This window comes from Triticum dicoccoides, chromosome 4A (genome assembly GCF_002162155.2).
Source record: "Triticum dicoccoides isolate Atlit2015 ecotype Zavitan chromosome 4A, WEW_v2.0, whole genome shotgun sequence".
NCBI lineage: Eukaryota > Viridiplantae > Streptophyta > Magnoliopsida > Poales > Poaceae > Triticum > Triticum dicoccoides.
Window position 1 is genome coordinate 443,597,232 of NC_041386.1, and position 24,988 is coordinate 443,622,219.

Below are 24,988 nucleotides of genomic sequence, written 5' to 3' on the forward strand. Positions count from 1 at the left end.
TACTGTCCAAGTTTGTAATGTATTTTCTGCATTTTAACTAAGTTATATGCATGTTGAATGAACTTTTCAAATGTTTGACTCTATTTGTAGGGCTTGATCAATGCTGTACAGAAGTTTTTCCCTTACTCAGAGCATAGATTCTGTGTGAGACATCTATGGCAGAACTTTAACAAAGAATTCAGAGGAGAAGTTCTAAAAAATCAATTATGGAAAATTGCAAGATGCACAACAACTGATAGGTTTGATGAGGCAATGGAGGAGATGAAGATCATAAACATTGATGCATACAGTTGGCTGGAAGAATTACCCCCTAACCAGTGGGTGAAAGCTTTTCAGAGAGACTGGCCCAAATGTGACCTCCTGCTCAACAATATTTCTGAGGTTTTCAATAAGTAAGTCAAGTAAAGCTTGATCTCTAGTTTATCAACATTGCTCTGTAGCTCACAAACCTTTTTACTTAAATTCCAAATTCCAACACATGATCATGCCATTATGTAGGTATATTCTTGAGGCAAGGGAACTTCCCATTCTAGCAATGATGAAGAGAATTTTCAACCAGCTCACAACAAGGATGTGCAACAAAAGAGATGAAGCACTATTGTTTACAGGACCCATATGTCCCAAAATTCAAAAGAAACTGGACAAGTACATTGAATTGTCCAACAATTGTTATCCATTAGAAGCAGGAGATGGTGTTTATTCTGTTGCTAGCATGGGTAGGGATTACATTGTGGAGTTGCAGAACTTGGCATGCAGCTGTCAAAGGTGGAATTTGACTGGTATTCCATGCCATCATGCAGTTGCATGTATGAGAGAAGCAAGACTTAATCCAGTGGATTTTGTTAATTCTTGCTACTCAGTTGAGAGCTACAACAGGGCTTATGCTCACTTCTTGATGCCACTTAGAGACATGACAGAGTGGAACCACATTGTCCAGTGCCCTAACATTGATCCTCCAAAGTATGAAAAGAAAGTTGGGAGGAAAAAGAAGAACAGAAGGAAACAACCTGAAGAAAAACCAAGCAAGAAGGGAGGGGTGAAGCTGTCAAGGCATGGGGTCATTATTCATTGCAGCCATTGTGGTCTTGCAGGCCACAACAAAGGTGGATGCAGTTCTTACAAAGCTGGCATGCCACCAAAAAAGCAACCCAAGAAGAGGGGCAGAACACTGGTAGCTGAGTCAGATGAGGAGACTGAGCCTGTGATTACCCAGGTAACTTCAGTGTGTCCATTACATACAATTATGTTGCTTTTTTTATGTGCACTAACTGGAAAGATGTTCAGGATCATACAATTCATGGTGATCAGGAGTATATGCTGCTAGGACAACATGAGAGAGCCACATATGCAAACTTGGAGGAGACCATGTTGAAAGAGATGATGGACAATGTAAGTTTAGAATGTGAAACCAGGCCATATATTGTGCATGATCATACAATGTTGTTAGAGTATTCTTTGTTGTTGTGTTCTTACATGATGCCATGGCTTAACTTTTTGCAGCTTCCACCTCCTACTCAACCAAGAACTCACCCAGGGCCATTACCAGATTCCACTTTTATTGCTACTGCAAGAGAAGCTGTTGCCTCTGGTCCATCTGTGGGAACCAGTATTGCCCAAAAAGCAGAACAAATGAAAAAAGAGAAATTGAGGCAATTTGAAGAGAAGAAAGAAGCAGAAGTCTTGAGGAAGCTACAAGAAGCAGACAAGAAAGCACAAGAGAAGAAGGCTATAGCTGCGGAGAAACTTCAGAGGAAGAAAGAAGCTGCAGAACAAAAGAAGCTTGAAACACAACAGAGAAAGGCACAAGCAGCAGAGGAGAAAAGGAAGGCACATGAGGAGAAGAAGCTAGCTCAAGCAGCAGCAAAGGCAGCTGCTGCAGAAGAAAAGAGAATTGAGCAACAGAAGAAGAAGGAAAATCAAGCAGCAGCAAAGGCAGCTACTGCTGACAGGAGAAGTACTAGAGTTGGTTCAAGCTGGACAGGTTACTACCCAGGAACCAGAACATCCATGTTTGACGTATTCAAGGATTGAACCTTGCAATGCATTAGTTGATGGTGTTACTGTGATTGGCTACTCCATTAGAGAGTTTATTTTGGTGCTTGTAAAGCAATAGTTGATGGTGTTATATCATATGGTACTCTTGTTTCTCCTTTTATGCTTCTCAAAGATTCTATGGTACTTGTAGTGCACTGTTAATTATGAGAGTACTGTGGTTATGCTGTTGGAGTACATATCATGTCCACTTTCCACTTTTACCTTCATATATTTGATGCTGATCATAGTGGATGCTGATCATATATAATGGATGCTGGTCATAGTTGATCCTCTGTCCATCTTCATTTAATTTATGTTTACAATGTTTTGGAGGTTTGTCGACAAGGCCTCGACAATAGCCTAAGTTGGTAGGGTTGTCAAGGGTTGTCGACAAGGCCTCAACAATGGCCTAGGTTGGTAGGGTTATGGAGGGTTGTCGACAAGGCCTCGACAATGGCCAAAGTTAGTAGGGTTGTCAAGGCTTGTCGACAAGGCCTCGACAATGGCCTAGGTTGGTACTCATGAACATTACATTGCCACATAATGGAATCAAGTCAGGATTACAGAAGGTACTAACTTTGCAATCTCAAAATGCAACTACTCCTACAACAACCATCACAAGCAGTAGCACAATAACACATTTCAACAGCTTAACTACTTCAATCCCTAAATTCAACAGTGCCATCATCAACATCATCATTTCACCCTTCTCCATCTCCTTCCTTGCGTCCTCCTCCTCCTCCTCCTCCTCCTCCTCCTCCTCCTTCTTCTTCTTCTTCAACATGGTGGCCTCCTCCTCCTCCTTCTTCTTCTTCAACATGGTGGCCTCCTCCTCCTTCTTCTTCTTCAACATGGTAGCCTCCATCTCCTGTACAGCTACACCTTCATGTCCACTATCATTCAGATGACCATGCTCAATGAGATATGCCTCATAATTCTGCTCCCAGTGCCAAAAATCGCATGTAACCTGCAAACTGCAGTACGAACGTGGTAGCATTTTTGCGATATGGCCCTCCCGTCGCGATATTTCGCTGCTGCAGTCCCTCGAACGATGAGGTGGCAACGTACAGCGAGTGAGACAGCGCCACGCAAGCAAAATACGTATGAAAACGGACGCGGTGACCGTATGTGCGCACGCGGAACAAGTTTGTCAACCCGAACATTGCAGTTTCTGAATTCAGTGACTTTTTTGCACGCGACGAACGAGCTTAGTGACTGTTGATGAATTTTACTCTTTATAAAACTACTCTTTAGTTACACTCGTTGACTCATAATCACAAACCCGTGTAACATAAAACCAACTAGCTTTTCGTAGATAACCGTCATAGCCATTATTTCCTTATACTTAATGAAAATACATAGCACATATCTTGTTCACATTTATAAAGAAAGAAACCATTCCGCTCCTCCGGCCATGATCGTCGAAATGTACACCCCCCACAACATACACAAACACACTCAAATTAAACATTCATCATGCATCGTACACAGTCATACGCACCTTGTTATTTTTTGAGTAAAATTCATCAACAGTCACTAAGCTCGTTCGTCGCGTGCAAAAAAGTCACTGAATTCAGAAACTGCAATGTTCGGGTTGACAAACTTGTTCCGCGTGCGCACATACGGTCACCGCGTCCGTTTTCATACGTATTTTGCTTGCGTGGCGCTGTCTCACTCGCTGTACGTTGCCACCTCATCGTTCGAGGGACTGCAGCAGCGAAATATCGCGACGGGAGGGCCATATCGCAAAAATGCTACCACGTTCGTACTGCAGTTTGCAGGTTACATGCGATTTTTGGCACTGGGAGCAGAATTATGAGGCATATCTCATTGAGCATGGTCATCTGAATGATAGTGGACATGAAGGTGTAGCTGTACAGGAGATGGAGGCTACCATGTTGAAGAAGAAGAAGGAGGAGGAGGCCACCATGTTGAAGAAGAAGAAGGAGGAGGAGGAGGCCACCATGTTGAAGAAGAAGAAGGAGGAGGAGGAGGAGGAGGAGGAGGAGGAGGAGGAGGACGCAAGGAAGGAGATGGAGAAGGGTGAAATGATGATGTTGATGATGGCACTGTTGAATTTAGGGATTGAAGTAGTTAAGCTGTTGAAATGTGTTATTGTGCTACTGCTTGTGATGGTTGTTGTAGGAGTAGTTGCATTTTGAGATTGCAAAGTTAGTACCTTCTGTAATCCTGACTTGATTCCATTATGTGGCAATGTAATGTTCATGAGTACCAACCTAGGCCATTGTCGAGGCCTTGTCGACAAGCCTTGACAACCCTACTAACTTTGGCCATTGTCGAGGCCTTGTCGACAACCCTCCATAACCCTACCAACCTAGGCCATTGTTGAGGCCTTGTCGACAACCCTTGACAACCCTACCAACTTAGGCTATTGTCGAGGCCTTGTCGACAAACCTCCAAAACATTGTAAACATAAATTAAATGAAGATGGACAGAGGATCAACTATGACCAGCATCCATTATATATGATCAGCATCCACTATGATCAGCATCAAATATATGAAGGTAAAAGTGGAAAGTGGACATGATATGTACTCCAACAGCATAACCACAGTACTCTCATAATTAACAGTGCACTACAAGTACCATAGAATCTTTGAGAAGCATAAAAGGAGAAACAAGAGTACCATATGATATAACACCATCAACTATTGCTTTACAAGCACCAAAATAAACTCTCTAATGGAGTAGCCAATCACAGTAACACCATCAACTAATGCATTGCAAGGTTCAATCCTTGAATACGTCAAACATGGATGTTCTGGTTCCTGGGTAGTAACCTGTCCAGCTTGAACCAACTCTAGTACTTCTCCTGTCAGCAGTAGCTGCCTTTGCTGCTGCTTGATTTTCCTTCTTCTTCTGTTGCTCAATTCTCTTTTCTTCTGCAGCAGCTGCCTTTGCTGCTGCTTGAGCTAGCTTCTTCTCCTCATGTGCCTTCCTTTTCTCCTCTGCTGCTTGTGCCTTTCTCTGTTGTGTTTCAAGCTTCTTTTGTTCTGCAGCTTCTTTCTTCCTCTGAAGTTTCTCCGCAGCTATAGCCTTCTTCTCTTGTGCTTTCTTGTCTGCTTCTTGTAGCTTCCTCAAGACTTCTGCTTCTTTCTTCTCTTCAAATTGCCTCAATTTCTCTTTTTTCATTTGTTCTGCTTTTTGGGCAATACTGGTTCCCACAGATGGACCAGAGGCAACAGCTTCTCTTGCAGTAGCAATAAAAGTGGAATCTGGTAATGGCCCTGGGTGAGTTCTTGGTTGAGTAGGAGGTGGAAGCTGCAAAAAGTTAAGCCATGGCATCATGTAAGAACACAACAACAAAGAATACTCTAACAACATTGTATGATCATGCACAATATATGGCCTGGTTTCACATTCTAAACTTACATTGTCCATCATCTCTTTCAACATGGTCTCCTCCAAGTTTGCATATGTGGCTCTCTCATGTTGTCCTAGCAGCATATACTCCTGATCACCATGAATTGTATGATCCTGAACATCTTTCCAGTTAGTGCACATAAAAAAAGCAACATAATTGTATGTAATGGACACACTGAAGTTACCTGGGTAATCACAGGCTCAGTCTCCTCATCTGACTCAGCTACCAGTGTTCTGCCCCTCTTCTTGGGTTGCTTTTTTGGTGGCATGCCAGCTTTGTAAGAACTGCATCCACCTTTGTTGTGGCCTGCAAGACCACAATGGCTGCAATGAATAATGACCCCATGCCTTGACAGCTTCACCCCTCCCTTCTTGCTTGGTTTTTCTTCAGGTTGTTTCCTTCTGTTCTTCTTTTTCCTCCCAACTTTCTTTTCATACTTTGGAGGATCAATGTTAGGGCACTGGACAATGTGGTTCCACTCTGTCATGTCTCTAAGTGGCATCAAGAAGTGAGCATAAGCCCTGTTGTAGCTCTCAACTGAGTAGCAAGAATTAACAAAATCCACTGGATTAAGTCTTGCTTCTCTCATACATGCAACTGCATGATGGCATGGAATACCAGTCAAATTCCACCTTTGACAGCTGCATGCCAAGTTCTGCAACTCCACAATGTAATCCCTACCCATGCTAGCAACAGAATAAACACCATCTCCTGCTTCTAATGGATAACAATTGTTGGACAATTCAATGTACTTGTCCAGTTTCTTTTGAATTTTGGGACATATGGGTCCTGTAAACAATAGTGCTTCATCTCTTTTGTTGCACATCCTTGTTGTGAGCTGGTTGAAAATTCTCTTAATCATTGCTAGAATGGGAAGTTCCCTTGCCTCAAGAATATACCTACATAATGGCATGATCATGTGTTGGAATTTGGAATTTAAGTAAAAAGGTTTGTGAGCTACAGAGCAATGTTGATAAACTAGAGATCAAGCTTTACTTGACTTACTTATTGAAAACCTCAGAAATATTGTTGAGCAGGAGGTCACATTTGGGCCAGTCTCTCTGAAAAGCTTTCACCCACTGGTTAGGTGGTAATTCTTCCAGCCAACTGTATGCATCAATGTTTATGATCTTCATCTCCTCCATTGCCTCATCAAACCTATCAGTTGTTGTGCATCTTGCAATTTTCCATAATTGATTTTTTAGAACTTCTCCTCTGAATTCTTTGTTAAAGTTCTGCCATAGATGTCTCACACAGAATCTATGCTCTGAGTAAGGGAAAAACTTTTGTACAGCATTGATCAAGCCCTACAAATAGAGTCAAACATTTGAAAAGTTCATTCAACATGCATATAACTTAGTTAAAATGCAGAAAATACATTACAAACTTGGACAGTAAGTTACCTTCTGTTTGTCTGACATAAAAGTCCACAATGATGTGTCCTGTATTCCAAGATCTTTCTTCAGAGTTTGCATAAACCAGTTCCAGCTCTCTGTGTCCTCAATTCCCACTACAGCAAATGCAAATGGGAATATGCAGTCATTTGGGTCAACTCCAACAGCAGTTAACAAAATTCCTCCACTGTTGGTCTTCAGGTGGCATCCATCCAGACAAATCACTGGCCTGCACCCTTCCATGAAGCCCCTTTTGACTGCATCAAAGCTAAAATAGCAATGCTCAAACCTACCTTGTTCATTGACAGCAAGATAGAAAGTACTTCCTGGATTTGCTCTCCTAAGCTCACTTGCAAAGTCCCACAACTTGTTGTATTGGGCATCTTCATCTCCATATATTAAATTCTGAGCTAACTTCCTTGCTCTGCCAAGCTTTGATCTAGAGACCTTCATGCACCAATCCTTCTGCACTAGCCTTCCTAAATTCATCAAACTGATGTTCTCATCTGCTCTAACAGTCTCAATGTACTTCTCTGCAATGAATCTGTAACTAAAACCCCTGATTTTCCACTTCTTTGCACAAGTGTGCACATCAACTAATCTCTTTATCATGAAGCACTTGCTTCTATTGTCATAAGAAGCCCACATGTACCAGGGGCAACCTTCTTCACACCTAGCAGCAAGTCTCCGTTGGTCATTTGTTGGCATTTGTATAGACACTCTGTTTTTGCAGCTATACTCTTTGATAGCCCTTCTCAGCAATTTAACAGAGTCGAACACTTGCCCTACTTTGAAAGTAGGATTCAACATGTCCTCTGGTGCAAATGTTTTGAACTTCAACCTTAATTCCTCATCATCTGAATCAGGCAACTGTAGGTCCTCTTGTTCTGAATCCTCGCTGGGCTCTACAACTTTCTTCCCTTTCAAATCATGTAGGCCTGCAACTGAATCATCATACAAATCATCATCATCCTCTGATATGTGGTAGTCACTATCCACAAGCTCTGGAACATAGTCCTCATCATCTGACTCTGAATCTGTGTCATAATCTTCATCTAATGGTGACCTCCTTTTCTGACTTTTAGCCCTATTTGCAATATTGTTTGAGTAGTGTAACTCTGACTTCATTGGACTAATGAGAGGTGGCAGCTCAGCTTTAGGGAACCTAACTACATCATCATGAACCTGACCTGTTTCCTGGCTCTGCTCAATGCTATTGTCAGTAGCAACATAGAAGCACAGTAACTTGTTCCCAAGTGCTACTGCACATGACATGTTTTCTGTGTCTTCACATGACCTGATTTCTGCCAAGCCATTGGGCATCATCTCAAATCCAGGCAGACACCAGAAGACCCTTGCAGACCCAGAAATATCAAAGGATAATTTCCACAGCATGTCTTGGATACTGCTCAACCACCAATACCCTCTATCACAGTAATCAAACCATGCCATTTGTCCATTGATGTAAGACCTGTTTGTGCCTTCTCCAATGAAAAACCCACCATAATTCACAGCCACAGTAAACATATCCTCTAGATCAGCACCTATATGTATAGCAAATAAATTCAGTTAGCACATACAGTCAGGTAGCATATACATTCAGTTTAGTTAATTCAAATAGCTCACAAATTCAGTTAGCTCATACATTCAGTTTAGTTAATTCAAATAGCTCACTAATTCAGTTTACCACTTGGCTAAAAATTTCAGTTCATATAGATTCAGTTAGTAAACATTTTACTGTAGACAAGTTCAGTTAACGCTAACATGTGTCATTCAGTTCCCAACAGAGAAATATAGCCGGGCTTAATTTTTGCATGACTAACATGTGCCAACTGTTACCTTCAAACCGTAGGAAAAAGGCCTAAAACAGAGTCAGTCTTAACCCCCCCTAAAAAAACCATACTTTCATAGCTATCAGGGAACAGAACAGAGCCAGGCTTAACCCCCCTCAAAACCATACTTTCTGTACCGGACCAAGCAATGCATCACATCCAAAACGAGGAGCAACAGGGACATGAACACGAGGAACAGGGACATATGAACATGAACACGAGGAGCGGGGGGGTGGCGATCACTCACCGTAGACGGGGGGTGGCTCTCCATCAGGTCGCAGCCGCGGTGCCATGCTTCGAATCGACGGCGAACTCACACGCGTAGGCGCCGCCGCCGCCGCCGTGCGTCAGATTGAAAACCCTAGGCGATCAGCGTCGCCTCCTCCTCTTTCCTTTCCTCCTTTCTCTTCTCTTTCCCTGAATCGACTGGTTTTGAAGCGGGTCGACGGTGTCGAGGTGGGCTCGAGGGGTCTTTCTGCAAACTGCAGTACGAACGTGGTAGCATTTTTGCGATATGGCCCTCCCGTCGCGATATTTCGCTGCTGCAGTCCCTCGAACGATGATGTGGCAAGGTACAACGAGTGAGACAGCGCCACGCAAGCAAAATACGTATGAAAACGGACGCGGTGACCGTATGTGCGCACGCGGAACAAGTTTGTCAACCCGAACATTACAGTTTCTGAATTCAGTGACCTTTTTGCACGCAACGAACGAGCTTAGTGACTGTTGATGAATTTTACTCTTATTTTTTTCCGGTGACATCAAAGACACCGCAAAAAAAGAAAGAAAAAAGACACACCTATACGGATGCACAAATACTCAAAGCCTGTCTCTCCCATCTAGCCATCTCCCTCTCCTCTTCCTCCCCCGGCGTCTCCTTCCTTGCGTTGCCCCTTGCTTCCGTCACGAAGCCATACCGTACACGCTCGTCGTCCCCAGCAACTCCCCATGCCCTGCACCCTCTGCATGCCGAGCGACTGCGCGGGCCCCGCCGCCGCCACCTCGCCGCTGACGCAGTCGTGACACCCGCTGCGCTGTTCCCCCCGTGTCCACCCCACCCCTGGTTCTTGATTTCACCAGGTCCCATCAGATTACTCGCTCCTCCTGATTCATCCGGTCCGAGACTCCGTGTTCGTCATGGCGCCGCTTCGCGGGGCCAAGCGCCGCAAGAAGGCGGCGGCGGAGAAGAAGGCCGCAATGGCGGCCGCGGCGGCGGGGCAGGGTGCGCCTGGCGGCGACTGGTGGGATGGCTTCTGCATGAGGATGGCAGGTGCGTCCCTCTTCGGTGCTCGCGGCCGTACGTCTCGACGAGATTTGTTTGTGCAGATTCTGTGCCTCGCGAGCATTTGTTTTCTTTCTTTTTGTCATGCCACTTAGATCTAATTATGACTCGGGCTTAAATTCTTGGGACTAATCTTGTGGTCTGTCGATCTTGTTAGAAGCTACTCCTGATAAATGCGATGGTACTGCACAGGTTGGAACAATGCCACTGGCTCAGTAGTTGCTGAGCAGGGTGCCATGTTGAGCACCGATGTCGCATCGTGGTAGACCAACGGCGATGCTTCAGTTTTAGGTCTGATTTTAGAATGGGTCATCGGTTGCGCAAACTCAGCTTTCAGTTGTTGGCCTGTGTTCTTACTGATTACTGATTACTGGGCAGTCATCCGATGTCGGGTCGTCTAACGAATTTGGTACACTTTTAGTGCAAATGATAGTTCATTTCATTACGTACTCTAGTCAGTGCTTCAATGTTCTCCATCCAAGCTGATTGAGAATCTTGCTTCATATTCCATCAATTCAGAGCCCGTTTAACAGCACAACATATTTTGAACAAGAGTCCATGTGAATTCATTTATTTGCTGTACAGAAAAGCTCCTGCTCTTGGGTATCAGTGTCAAATGAACTTTTTATTTTGGGTCTAACTTTTACCTTAAATTTAACTAAGAAATTATGAATTATATGTAACAAAAAAATATATATCATTGGACTCTTTTTCCGAATACGAAAGCAATAGTTCACTTTTTGTAGCATACGACCTATATTTTGCTAATCAAATTCATGGTCAAAAGTTGATCCAAAGTACGAGAGGGCCTTACATACCTGACGGGAGGGAGTAGTTTTAACTCATTTTAGATGATAGGACATTGCATTTGTTTAATTGTTTCCTGGGCACTTGTGTTGTCGCACATATTTTCTTAGAAGTTACAATAATTCTCATTTCCTAACTAAGTGAAGTAAAATATGGTATGAAGGGCATTCTCCACAGGGAGTCTCTTTGCTATTTCTGACTATCTTTGGAAGGAGATGACTCCTAACTAAACACCGGCAACCCTCAAAACTTATTTCTGGGCTATCTTTTAGAGATCAAACATTCTTTTCCTGAATTTTTTTAGTTTGCTGCAAACAAGTTCAAGTAGCAACTTGATGTTTCATTCAAGTTACTACTTGGTATATGATGCATTTTGTGCAATATAGAATCGTCAACGTGACATGGCTGACATATAGTGCTTACTGAATGTGAAACTTTAGTTTTAGCAAGTACTAGTTGTATAGCCCTTGCCAAAAAAATAATATTAGTTGTATGAGCTGTGTAATGGCTATATCTTGATTTGATCTCCACCTGACAAAAAGCTTAATGTGCAAGTTTATTGAATATATAGAACAGCATTTAATTATGAATCCATATGCTATTGATGGAGTCTATTTTAACACTATCATAATAGTAAGTTCTGGGTTTTGTAACCAGTTTTACATTTTCTTCTCAGGAACATTATCCTCTGCGGAGGACGCACACAGATTTGAGTCTCTCTTTAAAATGCCCAGAAAAACTTTCAACTATGTTTGCAGCTTGGTAAAAGATGATATGATGGTAAGGGCTAGCAGCTACACCTTTATCGATGGGACGGTGCTGTCTTTAGAAGATCGAGTAGCTGTTGCTCTGAGAAGGTTGAACTCTGGTGGGTCGCTGGTGACCGTAGGAACCTCTGTTGGTGTGAACCACTCGACTGTCTCTCTGATAACTTGGAGATTTGTTGAAGCTGTGGAGGCACGAGCAGGCCACCACTTACGCTGGCCAGACTCGGATGAGATGGCGATGATCAAATCCAAGTTTGAGAAGATCCATGGTTTGCCAAACTGCTGTGGTGTAGTAGACACAACTCACATCATTATGTGTCTCTCTTCAGCTGAACCAAACTGCAAGGTGTGGCTAGACCACGAGAAGAATTACAGCATGGTATTGCAGGCTGTCATTGATCCTGATATGAGGTTCACAGACATTGTAACCGGTTGGCCAGGTAGCATGAAAGAGTCGAGTATTTTACACAGCTCTGGTCTCTTCAGGCTGTGCGAGAACGGTGCACGGTTGAATGGCAGCAAACTGACGGTATCAGACGGGTCAGAAGTTGGGGAATACGTAATTGGTGATGCAGGATACCCTCTTCTCCCGTGGCTGTTCACTCCTTACCAGGAGAATGACCTCTCAGAATTGAAAGTGGAATTCAATAAGAGACACTCTGCAGCCAGAACAGTCGCGCTGAAGGCGCTGGCGAGGTTCAAGGACACATGGAAGTTCCTGCAGGGAGAGATGTGGCGCCCCGACAAGCATAAGCTGCCTCGGATAATCCATGTGTGCTGTCTGTTGCATAACATAGTGATAGACATGGAGGAGGATGCAGCCATGGACGACGCTCATATATCAGATGATCATGACGCTAATTACAGGCAGCAAGTGTGCCAGTTATCAGATGAGAAGGCTGTCAGGATGAGAGACAAACTGTCCGAGCACTTGAACAGCAGTTGACAGAAGAGCTGGATGAAGAATTGAATGTAGGTGCTGCTGTTGATTCCGTCCGTTGCAGGCTTGCAGCTTAGGCTTTGGTTGCATAGTTTTGCGGAGTTTTGGCCAATCTTGACTGATGAAACTCGGTTGTAATCTTAGAGCCGTAGTCCATGCCAATTCGATCTGGCTCATTTGATTTTTTTTATCATCTTGTTGGTGCTCAATGAATATTGCTCTTTACAAGATCGACTATCAACTGTCCCTTTCGGCAGGCGTTTGGAAGCAGCATCAAACATATTCCCTCCGTTCACAAATATAAGATGGTTTGGATACTGAATATAGATTACATGCGGGCAGAAATGAGTGAACAAACACAATCAAACGTGTCTATACATTTGATTCAGAAAAAGTTAGAACATCTTATATTTGTGAATGGAGGGAGGAGTTTACAAGCAACAGAAATTTGTATGGCTCTTTGATTCATTTGATTATTACAATTTCATAGGGAAAACGTCAGATTACAAAGAAAAAAAATTGCGATTACAAATTTATGATGTTGCCCATCTTAAATCGTATTTTAAGGCCTCCTTTAGTTTGTAGGAAATATGTAGGGTAGGATGTAAGGCGCTTGAGGTTACTTGGGCCCGGATGCAGCAACTGTCGCAGAATGTAAGGCACTTGAGGTTGATTTATCAAAACTGGATGTGGTTCACTGCTTCCGTGAAGCCAATGGTGTTGCCGATATGCTTGCGAAAAACTCCCTCTGTAATAGCTCATTTGGGTATTGGGATGGTCCCATACCAGACTTTATTTCTCATCTCGTTTTTCATGATCTTATCATTATATGAGGAACAAAGTTATTTACCCGTAAAAAAAATGTAGGGTAGGATTTCTGAAGGAAATTTTTCTGTAGAGTCCTTTAGTTTTTAGGAATGAATTTCTATTCCTATGTAAGATTGGTTCATATCCTTCACTTTTCAAGGGGGAGAAAATATTAGCTCAGACCTAATGGAAAATTTTCTATGCTATAAACCAAGTGGCATTTCTTCTCTACAGGAACTGAGGTACATGTCATCTTATTTTCTATGACTTCCGTATTTTTTGTGGATTTTCTATCCTATGAACCAAAGAAGGCCTAAGGGCCTCTTTGATTCAAAGGATTTTCATGGAAATTTTAAATGACCGGAATGGATGGTCATTTGATTCATAGGATTGAATCCTACATGATTTCTTTCTTCTAAAGATTCATTCATACTAAATTTCATAGGAATTTTGGCATCCATGCAAACCTCTTGGTAAGAATCTTTGTTTTCATGTGATGCTATCAAACAAACCAAAATCTTACAGGATTCAAATAGTCATGGCATGACAATCTTAGGGCTCCTTTGGTTCAAAGGAAAAGTGGAGGAAATTTTCCTTTGATCTCAGTTTCAAAGGAAAAACACATCTTGGACCTCTTTTCAAATTTCTATGCACGAAGAACGAGAAAAGGATCCTTAGTGGCATAATAGCATTCTAACTAAACAGTTTCATGTGATTGGACTTTAATTTGACCATGTTCATTAGAATTCTTGTGTTATTTAATTCATGTGAACCAAACACCAAAACTCACAGAATTCATGTGTTGAGCAATCCTGTGTGTTTGTGCATGAATTCCTATCATATTCCTTTGTTTTTTTATATTCTCTTGTTTTTAGAATCTAGTGAAGCAAAAGAGCCCTTATGTTTTCCCTATTCCCATGTTTATGGAATCCTCCAAATCAAAGAGGGCCCAACACTTGATTACCATGTGAAAGTCATACAAATGTTTATTCAATGACAACATGCAAAACCATTGAGCTAGTAGAGGTTTTCCCCTCTTCTGTTCTTTCTTTGTTATTGTGCTCAAAGGCTCACATTTTCATGTTTTTGAGACATTCTGTGTCTATTCTTTGGAGATGTTTTTCGCTATTCCTTATTTTTTGAGTTGTCATACGTGTTAGCCCATGTCATTTCATGTGTGTTTTCTTACGGGGATTTTGTCATCATGTCATTGTTTTAATAGGTTTTAGGACAAAAGCAATTATGTTTTAGGGCGTGGAAATATTTCTCTCCCACATCCTTGCTCTCAACAACTTCCATTATTGTATTAGCCCATAATTTTTTCTGTTGCACCTTTATTGACCTCACTGTTTTTTCTTCTCTATCACCGTTTGCTATTGTTTTCATGGATATTAGCCACCTTTTCATGTTTCTATGATGTCATGGGTTTGGATAGGTTTAATTGTCTCATTTTCACGGACCAATAATTTTTCCTGGTTTGTTGCTTATAGCATTTGTTAATGTTTTCATTGGTGTTAGTCCACATCATTTGACGTCTTCATACCTATATTTTATACAGAGAGGTCTTTCCAACATGTCATTGTTTCCATATTCTATTTCTTCCACAGGTGTTAGCCCACTTGCATATGTGCTCGCCTTTGCTTCTTGTATTGCTGCCATTTTTTTTACAATTTCTTCCGTTTCGTTGATGATTTCTTTCATTGGGGTTATGTGAATCTTTTCCCATCTCTCTCTCTCTCTCTCTCTCTCTCTCTCTCTCTCTCTCTCTCCTCCAAATATCTATTAATTTCAGGTTCATACTATTTGATACTCCCTTCGTTCATTATTATAAGGTGGTGTTTCCAATATGAACTCTGAAATGAGTAAATAAACACACTAAAATATGTGTGTATTCATTCAATAGAAAAAATAGAACACCTTGTAATAGTGAACGGAGGGAGTCCATCGCAAAAAAAAGAAAAGAACGGAGGGAGTACTTGTTATGACAACTTGCCGTCATATTCACATTCACCGATGTTTATGTACGGATTCGGGCTATGAAAGGTGAACCCACTCCAAATTTGGCAACTAGATATATCGGGTTTTCTTTTTTGACAAAAACTGGATATACGGTTGGTGTTCAAATGTAAATACAGATTTGTGGTTGATCAAGAGCATAAACAATTAGTTGGATTTCCACTGTCCATCCAAGGCATGAGAAATTAAGTTAGTTGGAGGCGCCAACTCTGCCGATGGATGCATGCTTCCTTACACGCAACCATGCATGCATGCATGCCTTTTTTGCCACCTAACCACCACAATTTTACCTCTCTTATATACTCCATGAGGGGGGCTATGATCAACATCGGTACTTAGGTTGTGATCCCTTCACCACTGCGCCATGCCCACATCCAAGGCATTTCTCATCTTGGTGCTCGCCGTGCTCACTCCCATGGCGGCGACCTCCCAGGACACGGCGACGAACCTCACCCTCCACAACCTGTGCGCGTACCCTGTGTGGCCGCTCATCACTCCGAACATCGGCCTCCCCGCCATCCCCGACCTGGACGACGCCGCCAGCCGCCTCGACGGGGGCGGAGAGGGGCTCGTCACCCTGGCGTTCCCTTCCGGCGCGTGGTCCGGCCGCGTCGTGGCGCGCACCGGCTGCAGCAGCAGCGATGACTACGACTCCTCCTCCCCCTCCTCCTCCTCGACGGCGGCGGTGGCCAGGTGCGTCACGGGCATGCCGCCGGCGCCGGTGACGGTGGCGCAGGTGAGCGTGCACGGGTCCGGCGGGCTGGCGGAGTACAGCGTGAGCCTGGTGGACGGGTTCAACCTGCCGGTGATGGTGACGCCGCACGGGTTCGAGCAGGGCCGGCAGTGCCCGTCCCTCGGCTGCGCCGTGGACCTCGACGTGGACTGCCCCCGCGACGCCAGGGCCCCCGCCGGCGGGTGCAGGGCCCAGGGTCAGGGGCACTTCTTCAAGGAGAGGTGCCCGGACACTCGGACGACGCCGACGGACGTGGAGGCCACGCCACAGCGCTGCCTCCAGCCCGGCGAGCTCAAGATCGTCTTCTGCCCCGATTCTTCCGACTAGTCACTTGCTACCACACACACTAGGCTAGCTAGACCGGCTGTGTGTCACTCACGATGCCGGTTATATAATAAGCTAAGCGATTGATTGCTGATTCGCTAAGCCAGATTCAACCGAATAATATGTTAACTATTCTTCTTCCGCTTGGACTGATCTTGAGCACTTGACCCGGTCTGATTGATCTCGCCATGTTTAGCATAGAAAAACAAGGAAAATAAACCGTAGCAGGCTTAGTTTGTGTTGTTGCTACTAGCTTCCAAGCACAAGGGAACAGATGCAGGTCGCCATCAGTGGCATCAGCGACGCGCATCGACTATCGACCGTGCAGCTTCGTAACCATCGTCGCTCTCGGGTTGTCCGGTAGCTTGCATCTGTCGACCGATTAATGTTCCGTCCATGGCTCATTCCACCTCGATCGGAGCTTCCTAGCCTAGGTAGTACGTAGGTACACACATCACATGAAGTGGTTCAACATGAGCTCGTCCACGTACAGGTCGCCGGTGTTCATCGGCCTCCTGGTGGTGATGTCCGTGGCCTTGGTGCTCCTTCTGCACCACTGCATCCTCGTCAGCTGCTGCAACGGCGAGAGGATCCGCAGGCGCAGCCGCCGGCGAGGTGCCACGGCGCGGCAGCATGAACAGCAGCCGGAAGAGAGCGTGGGCGACCTGAGCTCGTCGTCGCGGGTGCAGCTGGTGGCGAAGCCGGTGGTGTGCCGGTACCGGAAGGACGAGGAGTGGAGCGAGCCGACGTGCCCGGTGTGCCTTGCGGACTTCGCGGACGGCGAGGCGGTGAGGGTGCTGCCGGAGTGCCTGCACTACTTCCACGCGGACTGCATCGACACCTGGCTCCGCGCCGGCAACACCAGCTGCCCGATGTGCCGCGCCGAGACCACGCCCACGCCATCGCCCAGCCCCGCCGGGTCACTCCACCACCAACTCTCCCTCGACATCTCCCTCGAGGACATCCTAATCCGCACGTAGAGATGGACGGCCGGCGGTGAACAGGAGGAAGAAGCAGAGTGTATGTGTATGTACTACATTGCTCTGTTTCGCTTCTAAATTCTAATCCGCACGTAGAGATGGGCGGCCGGCGGTGAACAGGAGGAAGAAGAGGTAGTGATCGATTCTTTTGTTAGAATTCGTTGAAGAAATACTGATAGTGTTGTGTGATTGGCACTAACTCTTTATTCGCTCTTAATTAAGAGTAATTCTGATATTTGAGAAGTTAATCTGCATATGAGATATTCTTCATTTCCCCCCATGTGAACTCACATTTTATGCTCATTTGATAGTAGTCACTTGGCTGATAGAATTTCAGCTCAGGATGTTGACAAGCTTATTAGAGACAATGGAAGAGTTACGTAAAGCTGCATGTTCTATGGAACGTAATAGCCTGATGGTTTTCTCATAGAGTTTTACCAGAAATTCTAGAGTTTGATAAAATGGATGCTTGATGATTTCCATAGAGATAATATCAACATTGCTAGGCTGAACGATGACATTATTACTTTATCCCTAAAACAAAAGAAGCCAAGGAAAAAGGAAATATGAAGACTTATATGTTTACTTAATGTTAGTTATAAAATTTCCACTAAGATTCTCATAAACAAACTTAGTGAGGTGGTGGGCTCTTCAATCCCCCCTATACAAACTGCTTTTACTAAAGACATGTATATTATGAAAGATGTCATAATTTTGCATGAGGCTACCGATACTATGCATGTTAAAAAAACAGAGTACTATTCTTTTCAAAGTTGACTTGGAGAAAGCATATGATAAAATCAGATGGTCTTTTGTTCCTAAGATGCTCTCCTTGAAAGGATTCCCAGATAGATGGAATGACTGGATTATTGGGACCATGTTGGAACAGAAGTTAATGACTATGCAAGTCCTTATTTTAATACTTTTATTAAAGGATTAAGACATGAAGATTCCATGTCCCCTTTAATTTTGATTTAGAAGCATATGCCCTGCTATTAATATGGATAATGCAAAAATATTGGGGTAATGGGGTTGTTAGGGGGTGCTAGAGAAAACCAGAGAAGGAGGGGCGAATATGTTGCAGTATGTAAATGACACGGTTTTCCTCCTGCATGCTGATATTTCTAGTGCTTAAAATCTTAAAATCATTATGTGCTTTTGAACAAATGTTTGGTTTCAAAATTAACTTCCTCAAGAGTGAATTTCCCTCTTTGGTGAAGCTACACGCGCATAGACACACACACAGAGAAGAGAGAGATAGTTAATAGAGAGATTTTTACTTGTCAAGTGGGCGACTTACCTATGAAATATTTAGGTATCACACTTTAAAAATTAAGTATTAAACATAAAGATTGGAAACTGTTTGAAAACAAGAAAAAATGAAACTAGGTGTGCTTATTGGCAACTGATAATGCTTAGCACTGTTGGTAGGCTTGCTTTAGTGCAGTCTCCCCTTAGCAATATCCTCATTTTTATTATGTCCTTCTATCATATTCCCATACGGGCAAGGACTCCTTATCTTGTTATATAGAAGACCAAGATGGCTTATGACACACATCTTGCCTGTGTGTTAGCTCCCAACTTTCACGCGGCGAGTATACAGATTCTTTGCCCACGGTTCCTGCTCCGAGGAGGGGAGGGCCGATAGCTGGTGCTGATCGACGAGCACGAACACGTCGTTCACTCGCGCGGTTGGCGTGGTAGTAATCTTTTGATGGAGAGAAGGCTGTAGTTGGATTCATGTGCCATGTTGCCCGGGTTGGTGCGGTTCGGGGCATTGCGGTACATGAGTCAAAAGCGCACGTCGTGCATCTCGAAGTGGTTGAGGGCGGATGATGCATTGACTCCTCACTTTCAATTCCCCTTGTGTGTCAAGTGCTCAAACATTACCAAATATATACCCGTAACCACGTCAATGCGCACACACAAACCTAACACTTGCACAGACATGCCCATAAAGCACACATAACCGTTGCGGCCCCTGGTCGATGTTGGGAACCATTGCATGAAAAACAAAAAATATTTGTATGCACATGCAAGATCTATCCATGGAGATGCATAGCAACGAGAGAGAAGAGTGTGTCTACGTACCCTCGTAGATTGTAAGTGGAAGCGTTTAGTAACACGGTTGATGTAGTCGAACTTCTTCGCGATCCAACCGATCGAGTACGGAACGTACAACACCTTCGCGTCCAGCACACGTTTAGCTCGATGGCGTCCTCTACCTCCTTGATCCAGCAAGATGGCGAGGTAGTGGATGAGTTCCGGCAGCACGACGATGTGGTGACGGTGATGATGAAGCTATTTCCACAGGGCTTCGCCTAAGCACTATGAAAATATGACTGAGGGTGTAAAAGGTGGAGGGGGCGCCGCACACAGCTAAGACCATGTTCTCTTGTGCTAGGCACTGTTGACACACGAACACGTCACGTGTACCCTCGACACCGGGGGTGATGCACTGCAGCTCACGTCGAAGGAGACCCGACCGACAGGGCGATACGCAAGACAGTCGGCGGGTGCTTTTTAGACCCGAAACCCCGCACACCCAAGAGGGGCCTCGTCAGGGAGTGCAGCGGCAATGGGCTACCCTAGGTCGATTCTCTCGCCCCTAGAGCCTTGGGATTCGCAGCTCTCAAACTCGAGAACACAACGAAGAACGAGAGAGAAAAACGGTGGAGAGATAAAACGTAGATGAAAAAGTAGTATATTGATTTGCTCGATTGTGTGTTATTCAATCGGCCGTCACCCCCAACATATATAAGAGGCGTCTCGACTTCCCGTACAAGTAAAGGATTCATCTAGACTTTCCTTACAATAAAATTACATCAATTCACATCCTACAATTCTAATTCCAATCCAACTCGGATTCAACCCGAATCTGGCCCAAACTTCTGTCTTGTTTCTTGCACAGGCCGTGGAATTTTTATATGACCTTCGATTGAGAAGATCAAAATACCAAATTTGGGTGCCTCGACGAGATGAAAAACTCTCTTGTTGATCATTTTTCCCAATGAGGTCATCTTCAATATTTTGCGAGGTCATCTTTAACTTCCAGTCGGATTTGGTCATGCAGTTTTCTTGGCTGTCCGAGTCTTGCAACAACTCTGCAGGCTCTATACTATCTCAGATGATAATGACTCCAAAAGCAAAGTTTACCGTTTCGATGATAAGCACAACTTCCGAGTAGAACATTTTTTCATCTGAGGTCATCTGAATAACCTTTCGAGCCAATCTCCAACTTCTGGTCGGATTGACTCTGACAGCCTCCACCCCGGCAAGCTTTCCACACCGGCAAGGTTTCTACCCGGCAAGCTTTCACTGCGGCAAAGTTTCACCCCGGCAAGGTTTCTACCACGGCAAGCTTCCACGCCAGCAAGGTATCCACCGCGGAAAGCTTTCCACGCTGGCAAGGTCTCCATCCCGGCAAGCTTCATTCAGCCGGCAAAGGCCGAATAACTCACGCGACTCATCAGACAGGGTGCCTGGTACCTCGCGTCATATTTCCGTTTAGGTTCGGTCTGCACTGAATTGTCTCTAACTTTTGCATACGAACTCGGATTGAGACGATTTATATATCAGAATCAATTGCCTCGACGAGACGAAGACAATTCGTGTAGATCATTTTTCCATATGAGGCCCTATTGGGGGCGTAATCAGCCGAATAGCGTTCTGAATACAAAAGCTCAGTACTTCGAACACAACTTCTGCCTTAGAGATGAGATCGGTTGGCTATGGCCCAAATACCAAAGTTTCTCCTTTTGATGTTACGTAACGTTCTCACTTTGAGCACTTTTCCATTTGAGGCCATCTTAATTGTGTTTTTTACCATGCCAAAATCTGGTGTCAACACATCCCCCCCCCCTATTTTTGGGCAAAGCTTGTGTGCCGAAAAATAACTTGTACCTTGTTTGTTCTAAGGACGATGTCAACACTCCATCGGCCATTTTTTTCTCAGGGCAATAATTATGTATCTGCCATGTTTGTGCTAAGGGCGATAATCGTATATCGGCCATTGCCGACTTTAGGCTTCTGCCACACACTCGGGTGGTATTTCTTCAAGTACTTGCCATTGAGAGCTCGAGGTAACAATGCCCCTTGTATGGATTCCACCAAATATGAATTTTCAGAAACTACTCTTGTGATCCTCAAAGGACCTTCCCAACTTGGAGACCACTTCCCGAATTTTCTATCTCTTGAACCAATCAGTAGAATCACTTTCCAGACGAGATCGCCAACTTGAAAATTCTTCAACTTAACTTTCTTATTGTAAGCTCTTGCTACCCTCAACTTGTCCCTCTCTATGGCCTTCAAAGCAGCCTGTTTATCAGCAACCTCATTAATATTGTCCATCATCAAGTTATAAAAGTCTACTGCCAATAAATCATTTTGTTTGGCTATTCTCAAAGCATTCAAATTTACTTCCACCGGTAAAACAACCTCTTGACAATATACTAGCTCATATGGAGTCACCTTCATAGCACCATGCCTTGAGATCCTATGTGCCCACAAAGCTTCAAACAACAACTCATGCCATCTCCTCGGATTATCCTCAATCTTTTTCTTGCTAGACTCAGCTTGTCCATTGTCTTGGGCATAATATGGAGAGGAATTGAGCAACTTTATGTTATAAGATTCAGCAAATTCTCTGACTTGGTGTGACATGAAAGATGAGCCTTGATCTGTAGTCAACGTTTGAGGAATGCCGAATCTACGAATAATGTGCTCGGTTATGAATTTAATTACCTCCGTATGCGTCATGTTCTTGAGAGGTACTTCCTCAGACCATTTAGTGAAATAATCGGTTGCCACCAACATGAACCGATGCCCTTTTGAGGAAGACGGGTGAATTTGTCCGATAAAATCTAAGCCCCGTCCTCTAAATGGCCAGGGCTTGACAATACGATGTAACATAGCAGCACGAGCCAATTGAATATCACCAAATTTTTGACAAGCCTCACACCCTTTGTAATATCTGAAGAAATCATTAATCATTGTCGGCCAATAAAACCCAGCACGTCGTAGCAACCATTTCATCTTGGGAGCCGACTGATGAGTGCCACAAATACCTTCATGAACCTCTCCCATATCAACTCTCGCTTGGTCCTCGTCCAAGCATTTTAAAAGAACATCATCAACCGTTCGGCGACAAAGACCATCATCTCTCATTGTGTATTTGAAAGCCATACGCCGAACAGCCCTGTCCATCCTTCTACTAGGATCACACAAATAATCAATGATGGGTTTTCTCCAGTCTTGATTTTCTCCTGCATTGAATATTTGATTAGTGGCCGAAACGGTGGGCTCCGGTTCGTCCTCCCCTATGTTGGCAAGACTAGACATCAGCTTTCTTTCAGAAATATGAAACATGCCACGATCAACATGATAGCCGGATGCTTGTTGTTCCAACTCATTTGCTTTCCAATTGTCATGTCTTGATATATGAGCAATGCTAAAATAATCCAAAACAGAAATTATATCTAGACATTTATCAAGATAAATATTAAGTGATTCATCAAAACATTGAAAGTCTTTGGATATTTGTTGCACTACTAATAATGAATCACCAAAAGCCTCAATATGTGTAGCACCTATGGCAAGCAACATCTCTAAACCGAACAACAAGGCTTCATATTCGGCTTGATTATTTGTGCAAAAATATTCTAAGCGGCATGAGGCTTCAAAAACAGCAACCATGAGGAGATATATAAACAATACCAACACCATGGCCACTGCTACAAACTGAACCATCAAAATATAATTGCCATGGTACTAATAAAACAAGGTTCATATCAATATCTTGTTTGTTATTAATCCGATGCTCAACAATAAAATTAGCAATGATTTGGCCTTTCATGGATTTCAGAGATTCATAAGCCAAATCATATTCAATTAAAGCATAAGTCCATTTGCCAATTCTACCACTAAGAATTGGCCTATGCAACATGTACTTGATGGCATCGGTTTGACAAGCTATAATGCAAGTACTGAAGGAAATATGCCCTAGAGGCAATAATAAAGTTGTTATTTATATTTCCTTATATCATGATAAATGTGTATTATTCATGCTAGAATTGTATTAACCGGAAACTTAGTACATGTGTGAATACATAGACAAACAGAGTGTCACTAGTATGCCTCTACTTTACTAGCTCGTTAATCAAAGATGGTTAAGTTTCCTAGCCATAGACATGAGTTATCATTTGATGAACGGGATCATATCATTAGAGAATGATGTGATTGACTTGACCGATTCGTTAGCTTAGCACTATGATCGTTTAGTTTATTGATATTGCTTTCTCCATAACTTATACATGTTCCTATGACTATGAGATTATGCAACTCCCGAATACCGGAGGGACACTTAGTGTGCTATCAAACGTCACAACGTAACTGGGTGATTATAAAGATGCTCTACAAGTGTCTCCGATGGTGTTTGTTGAGTTGGCATAAATCGAGATTAGGATTTGTCACTCCGATTGTCGGAGAGGTATCTCTGGGCCCTCTCGGCAATGCACATCACTATAAGCCTTGCAAGCAATGTGACTAATGAGTTAATTGCGGGATGTTGCATTACGGAACGAGTAAAGAGACTTGCCGGTAACGAGATTCAACTAGGTATGATGATACCGACGATCGAATCTCGGGCAAGTAACATACTGATGACAAAGGGAACAAACGTACATTGTTATGCGGTTTGACCGATAAAGATCTTCGTAGAATATGTAGGAACCAATATGAGCATCCAGGTTCCGCTATTGGTTATTGACCGGAGATGAGTCTCAGTCATGCCTACATAGTTCTCGAACCCATAGGGTCCGCATGCTTAACGTTCGATGATGATATGTATTATGAGTTATGTGATTTGATGTACCGAAGATAGTTCGGAGTCCCGGATGTGATCACGGACATGACGAGGAGTCTGAAAATGGTCGAAACATAAAGATTGATATATTGGAAGGCTATGTTTGGACACCGGAAAGGTTTCAGATAGGTTCAGGCATTTTTCGGAGTACTGGAGGGTTACCGGAACCCCCCCAGGGAGTTAATGGGCCTTAATGGGCCATGGTGGGAAAGAGGAGGAGGCGGCCAAGTGGGAGGCACGCACCCCCCAAGCCCAATCCGAATTGGGAGGGGGGCCGGCCCCCCTTTCCTTCTCTCCCTCTCCCTCTTCCTTCTTCTCCTACTCCAACTAGGGAAGGGGGGAAACCTACTCCTACTAGGATTAGGAATCCCCCCTTGGGGCACGCCATAGGAGGCCGGACCTCCCCTCGTCCACTCCTTTATATATGGTGGAGGGGGCATCCCATATACACACAAGTTGATCTCTTAGCCGTGTGCGGTGCCCCCCTCCACGGATTTCCACCTCGGTCATATTGTCGTAGTGCTTAGACGAAGCCCTGCGTCGGTAACTTCATCATCACCGTCAACCCGCCGTCATGCTGATGAAACTGTCCCTCGGTCTCAGCTGGATCTAGAGTTCGAGGGACATCACCAAGCTGAACGTGTGCAGATCGCGGACGAGTCGTGCATTTGGTACTTGATCAGTTGGATTGCAAAGACGTTCGACTACATCAACCGCGTTACTTAACGCTTCCGCTTTTGGTCTATGAGGGTATGTAGACACACTCTCCCCTCTCATTGCTATGCATCTCTACATAGATCTTGCGTGATCGTAGGAATTTTTTGA

The 24,988-nt window shown here is 43.9% G+C and overlaps 2 protein-coding genes across 2 annotated transcripts; both read left to right on the forward strand.

Moving 5' to 3' along the window:
- The first annotated feature begins 9,477 nt into the window (after positions 1 to 9,477).
- Positions 9,478 to 12,758, forward strand: LOC119286073 (protein ALP1-like). Its single transcript, XM_037565406.1, has 2 exons — positions 9,478 to 9,915; positions 11,411 to 12,758. The coding sequence occupies exons 1-2, from the start codon at positions 9,783 to 9,785 to the stop codon at positions 12,445 to 12,447; spliced, it is 1,170 nt and encodes a 389-aa protein (XP_037421303.1). The 5' UTR covers positions 9,478 to 9,782; the 3' UTR covers positions 12,448 to 12,758.
- Positions 12,759 to 15,610: 2,852 nt separating this feature from the next.
- On the forward strand, positions 15,611 to 16,462 carry LOC119286075 (osmotin-like protein). The gene has a single exon (XM_037565407.1). It carries the CDS (start codon positions 15,629 to 15,631, stop codon positions 16,322 to 16,324), a length of 696 nt encoding a protein of 231 aa, XP_037421304.1. The 5' UTR covers positions 15,611 to 15,628; the 3' UTR covers positions 16,325 to 16,462.
- The last annotated feature ends 8,526 nt before the right edge of the window (positions 16,463 to 24,988 follow it).